This window comes from Pelobates fuscus, chromosome 5 (assembly GCF_036172605.1).
Source record: "Pelobates fuscus isolate aPelFus1 chromosome 5, aPelFus1.pri, whole genome shotgun sequence".
Classification (NCBI taxonomy): Eukaryota; Metazoa; Chordata; class Amphibia; order Anura; family Pelobatidae; genus Pelobates; species Pelobates fuscus.
Genome location: NC_086321.1, coordinates 318295802 through 318310463, shown reverse-complemented (window position 1 = coordinate 318310463; position 14662 = coordinate 318295802). Strand labels below are relative to the sequence as shown.

The following is a 14662-nucleotide window of genomic DNA, read 5'->3' as shown; positions in this document are numbered from 1 at the left end:
AGCAAAAAAAAAAAAAAAAAAGGAAAAAAGCCTGCAGTATAAATTACATGCATTTGTCAGTAAAAACAAATACTAATTTGCAGCTTATATCATGTCCCAAATCACACCAATATGAACCTGCCCTTCCACAGCGGTCATATTATCCTGTTATGGTCCAATTTGATGGAAAGTGAATTGTGTCTACTTCATGAAACACATTTTTCCAACAAACATGTTGATTGTTGGATTTCTAAAGTTTCTTAGGGACAATAACAAAAAATTTAAAGGGAATAGCTATCGATGTTGATTCCTGGGCAAACTTTGTGGAAAACTGCAAGCCTTCATTGATGACATTTAACTTTTCCTTTTTTTGTAAATTTTACATTGTCATTTAGTAGAACCATGGAAAGCAATTGCAATCGAGATGATAATCCGGCATAGGAATTCAACTCATGGTTTTACATCTTGGGTGCATGTACACAGAAGGCATTATTCTCCCACGAAATTGAATTGGGCAGTGATTTGCTGCTTCTCTTTGTACTGTCATATTGCTGTCCTAAGCATGCCCACGTATTTACATCATTTCATTCCTCTCTTAGTCTTTGAACCTCTGGTTCTGGAGCTTCTTGTAAAATGGCTCTTCACTCTCTTCACTTCCTTCCCTTTCAGCTATCTGGGGCTTCCGCCTGAGACTAGAATCCCTACTAGCTGAAATTCCCTCTCCCACTAATGGTGTGGGTACTCCGCCAGCAACATTGACAGTAGGCCCATATCGTGGTTCTGGGTCTGGTTCCAAGTCACTGATGGAGGACCCTGGAGACACACCAGCCCCTTTAGGGGTTCTGTAGCCACGATATTCCTTACCAAGTTCATAGGTTCCTCCTTCTAGAGCCTCACTGCTCTTTGGTCCAGCCTTCCACTCCCAAGGTCCATTGCCTGAGGAAAGGTGAACAACAGGATGATGGGGTGCATGTGCATCTATGGTAACAATGCTAGAGCTGTCTCTGTCTGATGGTGAACGGTACTGGGAAGAGTCAGAGCTGCTTGTGGTGGAAGAGGATGATGTTTCTGAATGTTTGGGGGTACTAGATCCAAGAGCTGTTTGCTGTTGTTGCTGCTTGGACAAAGCAATGACCTGCATGAGTCTTGGAGCATTGGCTGCAGCCCGTGGTGGACCACCTTTTTCTGCCATCATCATCCACTTGGCTCTAATTGCAGAACTGCCTTTGGGGGAGCCAGTTGGATTCTCTTCAGGGATGTGCAGTAAGGGTGGTGCTGCAGGACGTGGTTGTATAAGAACCCGTGGAGCCCCTGTCCGAGCCTGCACTGTGGGATAAAGTGAAGGTGGTGCTCGATCAGGGTCTACATCATCAAGAGCAATGCCCGATGTCTCAGAGGCTGCCCGTCTGTGGGCTTGTGCTAGTGCCACCTCTTCACCCAGTGTCAAGCTACGTCCTTCTAAAGGTTTTGGTTTCCATTCAGGACCCGTTCCACGTGGACGGGAGCCCTCAGCAGGGACATGTATTGTCATGTGACGGCGGGCAGGGTCTTCCATGGATGGGGTGCTTACCCGTGGGAGTGTGTTGCTGAAGGTCACCATGTTCTCTTTACCCATTGGACTTCTGGGGGCTAATAAGTCCACATCCACGCTGGCCCGCTTGAGGCTCCCCAGAGAATTTTTCTCGCGTTGAACCTGGCACTGGAAAACAAAATACATTATTTAAGTACATAGAATCTAGTATATTTGAGTAGCTGAACTGAGATGCCATAATATGTCAATATTATGCCAGGTTATGTACAGAAAACTTGAATGCCTTTAAGGGGTTAGATGACCAGTCCAGGCAATATCCTAATAATCAGGAAAATAACCCTATTGTAATGCAAAACCCACAGACAGAAAAATAGTGTGTCCCTGCCTAGAGAACACACCAAGTAATTGACTTAAAATAAATAAGTAAAAAATTAATTAATTAGACACTTAATAAGTAGATTCTATGCACAAACATAAATGGCAAAACCAGAGGAGTAACTAGAATCCACTGGGTTCTGGTGTGAAAATTGCCCTGGGGCCCCCCTCCAATGTGCCTCATCCCCCCCTCTGTGTCTCATTCAGGCGCCCAGGCCCCCCCATGTGCCTCATTCCCTCTGCCGCACAGCCCCTCCATGTGTCCCACTCCCTCTCCCCCCTCAGCCCCTCCATGTGTCCCATAGGCTTCTACTCCTCCAGCCCCTTCATGTGTCCCATTCCCTCTCCCCTTAGCCCCTCCTAGCACCTCCATGTGTCCTATTTCTCCTTCTCCCCTCCCTGTGTCCCATACCCTCCCTCGCTGCCCCCTCCCCTCCATGTGTCCCATTCTGCCCTCTCTCCCCATCCCTTCCATGTGTCCCTATACCCCCTCTAACTCCTCCCCTCCCTTCCATGTGTCCCTATACCCTCTCTAACTCCTCCCCTCCCTTCCATGTGTTCCATAACCCCCTCTCTCCCGCTCCCTTCCATCTGTCCCATTGTTCCCTCTCTCCCCCCTCCCCTTCAGGTGTCCCATTTCTCCCCCTCTCCTGCCTCCTCTCCCTGTGTCTATACCTTCCATCTCTCCACCCTCCTCTTACTGTGTCCCATACCCTCACTCTCTCCCCTCAATGTGTCCCATTGTTCCCTTTCTCCCCCTCCCCTCCCTGTATCCAATTGTTCCCTCTCTCCTCCCTGCCCTCCCTGTGTACCATTTCCCCCTCTCTCCTCCCTGCCCTCCCTGTGTACCATTTCCCCCTCTCTACCCCCTCCCCTCCGTGTCCCATACCCTCCCTCGCTGCCCCCTCCCCTCCATGTGTCCCATTCTGCCCTCTCTCCCCATCCCTTCCATGTGTCCCTATACCCCCTCTAACTCCTCCCCTCCCTTCCATGTGTCCCTATACCCTCTCTAACTCCTCCCCTCCCTTCCATGTGTTCCATAACCCCCTCTCTCCCGCTCCCTTCCATCTGTCCCATTGTTCCCTCTCTCCCCCCTCCCCTTCAGGTGTCCCATTTCTCCCCCTCTCCTGCCTCCTCTCCCTGTGTCTATACCTTCCATCTCTCCACCCTCCTCTTACTGTGTCCCATACCCTCACTCTCTCCCCTCAATGTGTCCCATTGTTCCCTTTCTCCCCCTCCCCTCCCTGTATCCAATTGTTCCCTCTCTCCTCCCTGCCCTCCCTGTGTACCATTTCCCCCTCTCTCCTCCCTGCCCTCCCTGTGTACCATTTCCCCCTCTCTACCCCCTCCCCTCCGTGTCCCATACCCTCCCTCGCTGCCCCCTCCCCTCCATGTGTCCCATTCTGCCCTCTCTCCCCATCCCTTCCATGTGTCCCTATACCCGCTCTAACTCCTCCCCTCCCTTCCATGTGTCCCTATACCCTCTCTAACTCCTCCCCTCCCTTCCATGTGTTCCATAACCCCCTCTCTCCCGCTCCCTTCCATCTGTCCCATTGTTCCCTCTCTCCCCCCTCCCTTCCAGGTGTCCCATTTCTCCCTCTCTCCTGCCTCCTCTCCCTGTGTCTATACCCTCCATCTCTCCACCCTCCTCTTACTGTGTCCCATACCCTCACTCTCTCCCCTCAATGTGTCCCATTGTTCCCTTTCTCCCCCTCCCCTCCCTGTATCCAATTGGTCCCTCTCTCCTCCCTGCCCTCCCTGTGTACCATTTCCCCCTCTCTCCTCCCTGCCCTCCCTGTGTACCATTTCCCCCTCTCTACCCGCTCCCCTCCCTGTGTCCTATACCCTCCATTTCTCCCCCTCCTCTCCCTGTGTCCCATACCCTGCATTTCTCCCCCCTTCCCTCCCTGTATCCGATACCCTCCTTTCTCCCCCCTTCCCTCCCTGTATCCGATACCCTCCATTTCTCCTCCCTCTCCTCCAGGTGTCCCATATCCTCCATTTCTCCCTCATCCCCTTCTTGTATCCCATAACCTCTCTCTCTTTCCCCCTGCCCTCCCTGTATCCCATACCCTCTCTCTCTGCCCCTCCCCGTATGCCATACCCTCTCCATGTCCCATACCCTCCATGTCTCCCCCATCCCCTCCCTGTGTCCCATACCCTCTCTCCCCCCACCCCTCCCTGTATCCCATATCCTCTCTCTCACCCCCTCCCTTCCCTGTATGTCATACCCTTTCTCTCTCCCCCCTCCCCTCCTTCCTTACTGGCAGTGGTTCCTGGTCTGACAGGAAGTGCTCTAACAGTGAGCATTTCCTGTCAGACCACTCGGTCACGCTACACACAGGCAGGAGGGGAGCAGCACAGAGCAGCTCTCCCCTCCTGCCAGCCATGCGGAAACCGCTGTGCACCGTCCCATAAGATATCCAGGCGGCCCACGGTCGCAGGGGTCGTGGCTATGACCGGGCCCCCTATAGTGAGGGGCCCGGTCGCACCTGCGCCCCCGGCGACCGTGGTAGGTGCGCCAGTGGGCAAAACACACAGTGAACACAGAAGGGATGACATAATATAATGGATGGAGAGAGAACTACCTAGCTACAAATCTGTAATAGGGTAATGGTTCCACTTTACACAGACCTGCTGTCTTTAGCTACTGAATATGTTAAGTATTTCACTTTTTATTTTCAAGCCAATTCCTTTATGTTTTCTAATTCCAGGGACACACTATTGGTCTGTATTTGTGTATTTAGGTTTAGTTACAGATTTCTAGTAAGGAATGAATCATTCTAGTGGTCACTCTAAGTACAATAACAACTACTCCTCATTGCATAGTGCAAATAGTTTCCTGCCCACATCAGCAAAGATCTCTGCACCCAGTGATGAAAAACAAGGGTGTTTTACTCCTCTTGTCATCCAAGATTTGTCCATGTTGTGTGTAGGTACAGTGTTTGAGTGAGGCAATGCTGTTAGCAGAATTGTTCACAAAACTGTGAATAGGGGCATGAATAAAATGATATAGATGCTATCAGATTGCTGAGCATTAGGTAGATTTGTTTGTGGTAATGAGTGACATTGAAACTCAGAACTGAAACAGCTGCTTATGGGATAAGGGAAAAAAAAACAGAAACAAACCATAGACTAGAATTAGAGACTAGTGAACGAGTGAATGTTTTCCTGATGTTAGAAAGATATGGTCAAAGGGCACAGGGACTATAGGAAATTGAAATTAAATAATAAAAAAGGTATTTATGGGGGGCGTGGCCTACGACGAACCTGAACGGACGTCTTTCCACGGAGCTCCGTTCTGACCCAGAGACAAACAACCGAAATCATCGCGAAATCGCGGAACTCCAACCAGAGAGAAGGACACCCCCGAGCAGAGAGCATGGGAAGGAAAAATAAGAGACTCCAAGGTGCGACCAAGCCCCAGCAGCCAGACATCAGGCTGGCCTTTGAGAGGCCCGCGACCTCAAAGAGATCCAAGATGGCGCCGGAGGCCCGCGGCACACCCAAGGCATCTGAAACCTCCCAGGAGGAGGAAGACTCAATGCCCTCTCCTCGATCCTACGCTACAGAGTCTGAGGAAGATGAAGCACCTGCCACAAGAGGAGATATTAAAAAGCTCCTGACGGAGATGAGACAGATCTGGAAGAGTGACCTGCAGACAGTGCAGACAGAGGTGGAGGAGGTACGACATAAAATCACTAACCTGGAAACAAGGGAAGCCGCCAGAGAGGACAAACTCCAGACCTACGGTCGAGACATACAAGACCTTACCTCACAGGTAAAACACATTAGACGCACAATCACCACGATGGAGGTCAGACACAGGCGACGTAACTTACGCCTCAGAGGCATCCCAGAAGAGGTCGGTGACATACAGCTCCTACCCTATACTCACTCCCTCCTGACAGCCATGGGAATAACTGACACACATAACATACCTCTAATCACCTCGGCGTTTAGGGTAAGGAAGTCTGCTACAGCGCCCAGAGCAGCACCCAGAGATGTCATTGTGCTGGCCCGGGATATCTCCGTGAGATCCGCAGTAATGTCCAAGTCCAGAGAAATGGGAACAGTATTACTCGACGGCCACAGGGTAGCCATATACCCAGACACTCCATTCTCCGTACTTGTGGTGAAAAGACAACTAGCACCGATAGCCAGGTCTCTAAGAGTCGCCAATATCAAGTATCGCTGGGGCATAGAGGGATCCCTCCTCACAGAAGTGGGGGGAGAGAGATACGAACTCACCCCAGAGGATGACCTGGAGACCTTCCTACAAAAGGCCGGCCTGAAGCGCATGCCGCAGCAAAAGTCATCTCCTCCTACCGAGAATCAAAGACGACAGGAGAAGACCGTCGAAATCCGGCAAACTGCACCGCCCAGTAGCACCGTAAAGAGGCTGACTCCACTTTCCAAGGCTGCTAATTCTAGACCCAACAAGTAGAGGAGACCACACTGAGTCTGAAGGAGCACAAAGAATCTCTACAGGACGCAAAGACTCAAAGGGCCACGGGACTTAGCCACCGAGCTTCACCATAAAGACAACTAAGAAAGACCAATACAGGGCAATAGATCTATATTGTTAGACCCGTTGCCAATCTTATACCCATTATGACAGCACTATGTACACATTGTTTACTTAAACGAATATAATGGAACAGATGTATATGTTATTCTAAACCGAATAAAAAAAATACAAATTGAAAAAAAAAAAAAAAAAAGGTATTTATTTTACAAGAGATTAGTTCATGAATAGCATCCACCAAGTCGTTCAACAAAAAAAAAGGTACAACATGGATGAAGAGAAAGATAGCAAAGACTCTAGCTCACCTGACGTTGGGTACTCTGGCTTCGTGGACGAGGTGTAAGCTCATCAGTGCTTGATGACTTGTTCTGATGATAAACAGACTCATGACCACGCTGGGTCAGTGCTCGTAGAGGGTCCTTGGTGGTTGTGGTTGGTGAAGACGAGTCTTCACATGATGCCTGGAAATTACCTACAGCATGATAAGCCTAAATAAAGGACAGAGAGATCATATAATAGTTCAGATCTTGAATAAAATTGACACCTTTAAAAACACTTTTCAGGACCATGTAACATGTTACACTCACATAGACAGAAAGTTAAAAACACTTTTCCAGATTTAAAACTTTAATGGCAGTAGATCTTTAATGTGCCTGTCATTGTAGTGGATATAGTGCCATCACTCTATTTTCTGACAAATTGCTTCTGAATGGTTGAAAAAAACCAAAACCTGCTTATTTCTCCTGACTTCATTGTCCCACTCATGCAAGACTAGCCCTGTAATATGTATAATGACATCACCAAGCACTAAGAATTATCTGGGAATAGTTCATTTGCAAAGCACCCAATTACTGTATACTACTGCAAGCTGAGCCAGCAGGGATATATGTAAAGCCTCTGCTACCTGAAGGGTACTTCAGTTGTGAGTCAAATACTCAATTGCTAGGAGTTCTTTTTTCAAATGTATATGACATATGGCTAAGACCTTTATAGCCTAAACAACATATTACTAGGCTGTGTAATACTTAACAAAACTTAAAGGGTTACTCTAAGCACCATTTGATGGATTGATTTGCAGTGGTCATGGAGTCTGTAAGTGCAGTGTTTCACTATGAAACTTCACCACCGGCAGTCATTGGAGTGTCATCAGCCAGCATGCATAAAGAGTTTTCATCTGGCTTACATCAATTCTGTTTAACATTCCTTGCACAGAATGTCAGTCATTTCCTGAAAGGGGTCATCTGACACTTTCAGCCAATGAATGGTGACAGCCACGGCTTCCAGGGCTCTGGAGAAGACAGGAGCGCATCACTGGACCATCAGAGGACATCGGAACCTGGTGGGGATCTAAATAAGTCTCGATATCTAGACACACTGTTGCTAAATTGTTTGCCCCATTACTGGGAAACCAGTCCAGAGTACTTCTTGCATCATAAGCACTACAGTGGGCTGTAGTGATTATGATAATTGGAGTAACCCTTTAAGTTGTTATCACTTCCAAAGTTGCCCATTCAGGACGTATATTTTTTTTAGGACTGCATTATTTGATACTTGAAAGTAATAATTTCACTGGCACATGTTTATTGCTACATTATGGGGTATATACATAGAAGGCATATGCCTGAAGTTGTGGGAGGGATTTAATACCTATATAACCCCTTGCTTACCTGTCTTCGTCGATTCCAGAAATTCCCCTCCCACCACACCCTCTTTTCATTTCAATCTATCCAGGTGGGCCCTCTTTTTTACAGGCCTAACCTCTCGTCGGTTTCGGCACACCTCAACCGACTCTTGTTTATCAAAACTACACTCACTTTAAGTATACGCCCCTTTCATAATCCCGTACACAAATATATTTTTTAAATGTTTTCTAACACACTTTTTGTGTTGCAGTTACAAATAGCGAAGATGTTTCACTGTTTGCAGTTGCATGCAAACAAGTTATTATTTATCTAATATTGTACAAACACTGCACTAATGCCAGGAATATTGATCCGTTGACTTAGCTGTGTTATGCTCAGAAGTGAACTTGTGAGGTGTGAATGTAAATATCACAAATCTTTTTACTGACTTCCAAGTATAATATTTGTATGACAGATTTTCAAACCAGATTCCATATTAAATGTACCTGATAGTTTAAAAGCAAAATGTGCCTCACATAGTAAAATTCCATCCTATAAAGCATATATTTCTAAAATGAGGACTACCTTCAGTCTTTATTTTTAACTTGCAGATTTGTCAAATAACAATACAGTCTCAAAACAGTCCTCCTAGTTACTTGTCCAACAAGCTCCTTCACTTGTGTTGGGTGGGCTGATGTAAGGTGCCATTTAAGCATGTTTAAACATTTTCAGGACTTTCAAGCCCATTAGCAATCTCTTCAATGTATGAGCAGCCTGTCAATAGGCACATGTGCACTAGAATGACGTGTCGTTCTGAGTACATTGATACTAAATACGTGTAGGTTTCGGTATACGTGTGGGACATTATTTATAGATAACACATCAATGAGAAAGTATTATATTATTTCTAATGCTATACATTGATAACAACAAATAATGCTGAGCAAAAGTATTTTCTTTTGCCATTCCCTACTAGGTAGCTAAATACCAATGAAGCTCAATGGTGTCTTTAGTGCTGTACATTTCCACTGAATTGGATCCCCAAAACAAAGTTTCAAACAAATTAAGTTAGTTGGGATTTCAAAACAAGAAAACTGTCAAAGTTGAAAGCTAATCCAAAATAGTGAAACTGTAAAATTCTGCTGCGTTAGGATTAAACTGTGGTTCTCAATGAGGGGTCAATACCTAAATACAACGGAAGTTCAAAAAAGTCAGGATGATTAAATGTCTTACTAATTTTAGGCTTAATTTCCCTTAATCCTAGGACTAATCCATTGACCTTTAAGTATTTTAATCATCCTGTCTCTCGTTGATCCACCATAGTATCTGATCTAAAAAAAATTGAATTTGTTTTTATACTGGTTTTGGTGGGCCACTTAAAGGGACTCTCCAGTGCCAGTAAAACCTATTCATTTTCCTGGCACTGCAGGACCCAACAGTGCCCCTCTCCCTCCCACCCCCATTCCAAGTTCTGAAGGGGTTAAAACCCCTTCAGCGACTTACCGGAGTCCAGCTCCGATATCCCTCAGCGCTGGGTCAGGCTCTGCCTACTCTCCTATTACGAATGCGCGGACGCCCCTTAGACCACCCCGTAGGAAAGCATTATTCAATGCTTTCCTATGGGGATTTCGGCGACACAGGAGGTCCTCACATAGTGTGAGGACGTCCAGCGTAGTTTAAAACACTTTTCGTGTTCTAAGAACACGGAAGTCCCTCTAGTGTCTGATAGACAGCCACTAGAGGAAGACTTAACCCTGCAAGGTAATTATTGCAGTTTATAAAAACTGTGATAATTACACTTGCAGGGTTAAGGGTGGTGGGAGTTGGCACCCATGGGCAGAAGTGTCCTTTTAATGTGAACTATTGTGCATGACGTAAAACTGTTTTTTTTAATTTCTATTGTCCACTTTTTCCAATATTTCATTTATGGTAATTTTTTTGAGGCATTCATAAATAGGACTTTCACTTATGTGAACATATTGCATTGTAAAATAAAGGGGAAAAAAAAACAATTATTGAATATAGCCCTTACTACTCACTAGGTAGGCTGCAATTCCTGCTCCAATAAGAAACCCTGCATAGACATCGACGGGGTGGCTGCGGTACTGGGTGATTTGAGTCAGTCCACACACTCCAGCCGCAATCGAGAAAGCGAAAACCAGCAATGGCTTCAGAAGTTTTGTGCTGTCTGAGATGATTGAGTTAAAGTACATCTGGAATAAATTACAATGATAATATTATGCCATATTATAGCTCAGTGCAATATTCTAGTATATGCTACATTTTTGGATGGTGTTTTGGAATTACTCTAAATGTATCCTTAGTATTTAGTTGTTCCATATTCAATCAAGTGCATGTTACAGCAGGTGCAGACCAAGTGCATAGATCCCTAGAGAGCATTTCCAAGGGTTATAACAGCATCACTCTGATTCACTACGGCCAGGTGGAGTAATGGATGTGGTCTACACTCCTACACTCCCTGGGGTACAGACCAGATATGTATGCCACTGGGCTAAGGTAAGGACGAAGAATAAATCTCTTTACAAGTTTGTTTGTTTTTTGGTTCTTATAATTATTTTTTCTTTATTTTTTGTAATGCTTTTTAAAAATAAAGTCCCAATACGCCCACACTGCTGCCCTCATCCCCCCTTCACACTGCTGACCCCATCCCACCCCACACTAACTGCAGTCCCTTTCCATACACACACATTAGTGCTTCCATACACAATAATCCTCGCCATACACACAATACATCACGAGCAGCCTGATATGCAACCCACCCGCACACACAAACAACACAAGTGGCCTTCCCTCACACAGCACCACGGACAGCTTACACATACACAACACCCTTTCCCAGCCATGTTTTACCTCCAGTATATAGGGTTGCCACCTTTCTTGGGGTGGAAAATACGACCAGCTGATTTGCATAATTAATTATGCACGACGTCACAGGATGTTGCGTAACATTTGGAAGAGGAAAGTTACATACAGACATACAGTGATATACAGACACAGACATACAGACACTATCATACACAGTCACAGACATTGAGATACATACACATACATTGAGTCATACAGAGACTGTCATACATTGACATACAGAGACAGTAATTTAGACACTGACATACAGATTCTGAGAAACACAGTCATACAGAGACATACATTCAGATACAGTCATACAGACACTGACATACACCATCATACAGGCACTGACATACACAGACATACTAACAGTCATACAGACACTAACATACACAGACACAGTTATACAGACACAGATACAGACACAGTCCTACACAGGCATTCAGACTCAGGCATACAATTAAGAAATAGGGGGAGGGCAGGGCTGAACACTACAGAGCTGTAAAAAGCTGCTCTCCATGATAACCAGTTCAGTGCTATGTATATCTCCCACTCTGCCTGTCTCAGGGAGCATGGGGAGAGGTACTTGCAGATACTTGCCGGTATTCCTGCAATACCCAAATACCGTCTGTGCCAGTAAAATACCGGTTAGATGGCAACCCTCACAGAAATATACCCCTACATTTGCAGAGTAATTCTCCACAGAAAGTTATGAATGGGAGCGGCCGGAGGTTGGCATGTGGGAGATATTTAAGGATGGGGGAGATATGGAAGGGGGAGGGAAATATGGAAGGATGGGGGGAGATATGGATGGTAGGGTGAGGGAGACATGAGGGGAGGGATATGGATGGAAGGGGGGGTTACCATTGGGGAGAGATATAGATGGAACTGGGGGTTGACATGGGGGAGAAATATAGATGGAAGGGGGGGGGGGTTGACATGGGGGAAGAGATATGGATGGAAGGGGTATGACATGAGGAAGAAATATGGATGGAAGGGGGGCTGACATGGGGGAGAGATATGGATGAAAGGGTGGTTGACATGAGGGGAGAGATATGGATGGAAATGGAGGTGACATGGGGTAGAGATATCGATAGAAGGGGGGTTGACATGGGGGAGAGATATGGATGGAAGGGGGGGTTGATATGGATGGAATGGGGGTTGACATGGGGGGAGAGATATGGATGGAAGGGAGTTGACATGAGGGAAGAGATATGGATGGAAATGGAGGTGACATGGGGGAAAAGATATCTATAGAAGGGGGTTGACATGGGGGAGAGATATGGATGGAAGGGGGGTTTGATATGGATGGAATGGGGCTTGACATGGGGGGGGGAGAGATATGGATGGAAGGGGGGTTGACATGAGGGAAGAGATATGGATGGAAATGGAGGTGACATGGGGTAGAGATATCGATAGAAGGGGGTTGACATGGGAGGAGGGATATGGATGGAAGGGGGGTTGACATGGGGGAAGAGATATGGATGGAAGGGGGGTTGACATGGGGGAGAGATATGGATGGAAGGGGGGGTTGACATGGGGGGAGAGATATGGATGAAAGGGGGGCGGTTGACATGGGTGGAAAGATATGGATGGAAGGGGAGATATATGCATGGAAGGGGTCGTTGACATGGGGAAGAGATATAGATGGAAGAGATATAGATGGAAGGGGGGGTTGACATGGGGAAGAGATATGGATGGAAGGGGGGGGGTTGACATGGGGGAAGAGATATGGATGGAAGGGGGTGTGACATGGGGAAGAAATATGGATGGAAGGGGGGCTGACATGGGGGAGAGATATGGATGGAAGGGGGGTTGACATGAGGGGACAGATATGGATGGAAGGGGAGGTGACATGGGGTAGAGATATCGATAGAAGGGGAGTTGACATGGGGGAGAGATATGGATGGAATGGGGGTTGACATGGGGGGGAGAGATATGGATAGAAGGGGGGATGACATGGGAGGAGAGATATGTATGGAAGGGGGGTTGACATGGCGGAGAGATATGGATGGAAGGGGGGTTGACATGGGGGAGAGATATGGATGGAAGGGGGGTTGACATGGGGGGAGAGATATGGATGAAGGGGGCGGTTGACATGGGTGGAAAGATATGGATGGAAGGGGAGGTGACATGGGGTAGAGATATTGATAGAAGGGGAGTTGACATGGGGGAGAGATATGGATGGAAGGGGGGGTTTTGGTATGGATGGAATGGGGGTTGACATGGGGGGAGAGATATGGATAGAAGGGGAGTTGACATGGGAGGAGAGATATGGATGGAAGGGGGGTTGACATGGGGGAAGAGATATGGATGGAAGGGGGTGTGACATGGGGAAGAAATATGGATGGAAGGGGGGCTGACATGGGGGAGAGATATGGATGGAAGGGGGGGTTGACATAATGGAAGGGGAGGTGACATGGGGTATGGATGGAAGGGGAGGTGACATGGGGTAGAGATATCGATAGAAGGGGAGTTGACATGGGGGAGAGATATGGATGGAAGGGTAGGTTGATATGGATGGAATGGGGGTTAAAATGGGGGGAGATATGGATAGAAGGGGGGAGTTGACATGGGAGGAGAGATATGGATGGAAGGGGGGTTGACATGGGGGAGAGATATGGATGGAAGGGGGGTTGACATGGGGGAGAGATATGGATGGATGGGGAGAGATATGGATGCAAGGGGGGATTGACATGGGGGGAGAGATATGGATGGAAGGGGGGGCGGTTGACATGGGTGGAAAGATATGGATGGAAGGGGAGGGAGACATGAGGGGAGATATATGCATGGAAGGGGGCGTTGACATGGGGGAGAGATATCGATGGAAGGGGGCGTTTGCATGAGGGGAGAGATATAGATACATTTCACAGTACACACACACACACACTATAAACAATGACATTACACACACCCTGCACCTATAATGGGTAGAGGGTGACTAAAACATAAGAGAAATAAACGACCTACATAAATAGTCTGTCTGAAGGTAGAATAGGGGCTTTAACCCCTTAAGGACACATGACATGTGTGACACGTCATGATTCCCTTTTATTCCAGAAGTTTGGTCCTTAAGGGGTACATCAAATACATCAAAGAGTCATAGTCACAGGGGAGGAGGCTGGCAAGCAGGCCTCTCCAGGACCAAGTGGCGAAGGGCACTTCGTCACAGATGGAAAAGGGGGTTGATATGGGGGGAGAGATATGGATGGAAGGGGGGGTTGACATGGGGAGAGAGATATGGATGGAAGGGGGGGTTGACATTGGGAAAGAGATATGGATGGAAGGCGGGTTGACATGGGGGAGAGATATGGATGGAAGTGGGGGTTGACATGGGGGGAGAGATATGGATGGGAAGGGGGGGTTGACATGGGGGAAGAGATGTGGATGGACATGGGGGGAGGAGAGAAATGGATTGAAGTGTGGAGAAAAACATGGAAAGGAGGGGAACAGAGTCATGGATGGAAGGGAAGGAATAAGAGACATGGATGGAATGGGGGTAGAAGCGAGCGGAGAGTGCAGTCACACCTTACCCTGCCTGTAGATTGCAGAGTGACTAGGGAGTGAGCTGAGCTGATAGTGTGACACCACTGGCTGAACTACTGCAGTCGCAGGGCTCGCAGGGCTCGCAGCTGCGCCCGGGCTGTCACTCCAGACCCCTGCGCCCGGGTGCCCACCACCATATGTTGGGGCCCCGGCGCGTGCGGTAGAACCGCTGGGGTGGCAAGTTCAGGGTCCCATTGGGTGACCCATGCTGTT

General features: G+C 47.3%; 1 protein-coding gene across 2 annotated transcripts in view; it reads right to left on the bottom strand.

The window, feature by feature from the left end:
- Window positions 1-356: 356 nt before the first annotated feature.
- PLPPR3 (phospholipid phosphatase related 3) overlaps window positions 357-14662 on the bottom strand; it is a 54546-nt gene continuing 40240 nt past the window's right edge. For both annotated transcript variants that reach the window (XM_063455572.1, XM_063455573.1), the window contains 3 exons: window positions 10075-10248; window positions 6719-6901; window positions 357-1672 (listed from right to left, as the gene is read on the bottom strand). In XM_063455572.1, the coding sequence (XP_063311642.1) occupies window positions 575-1672; window positions 6719-6901; window positions 10075-10248 (1455 nt within the window). In that variant the 3' untranslated portion in view covers window positions 357-574. The remainder of the gene's footprint in view (window positions 1673-6718; window positions 6902-10074; window positions 10249-14662) is intronic.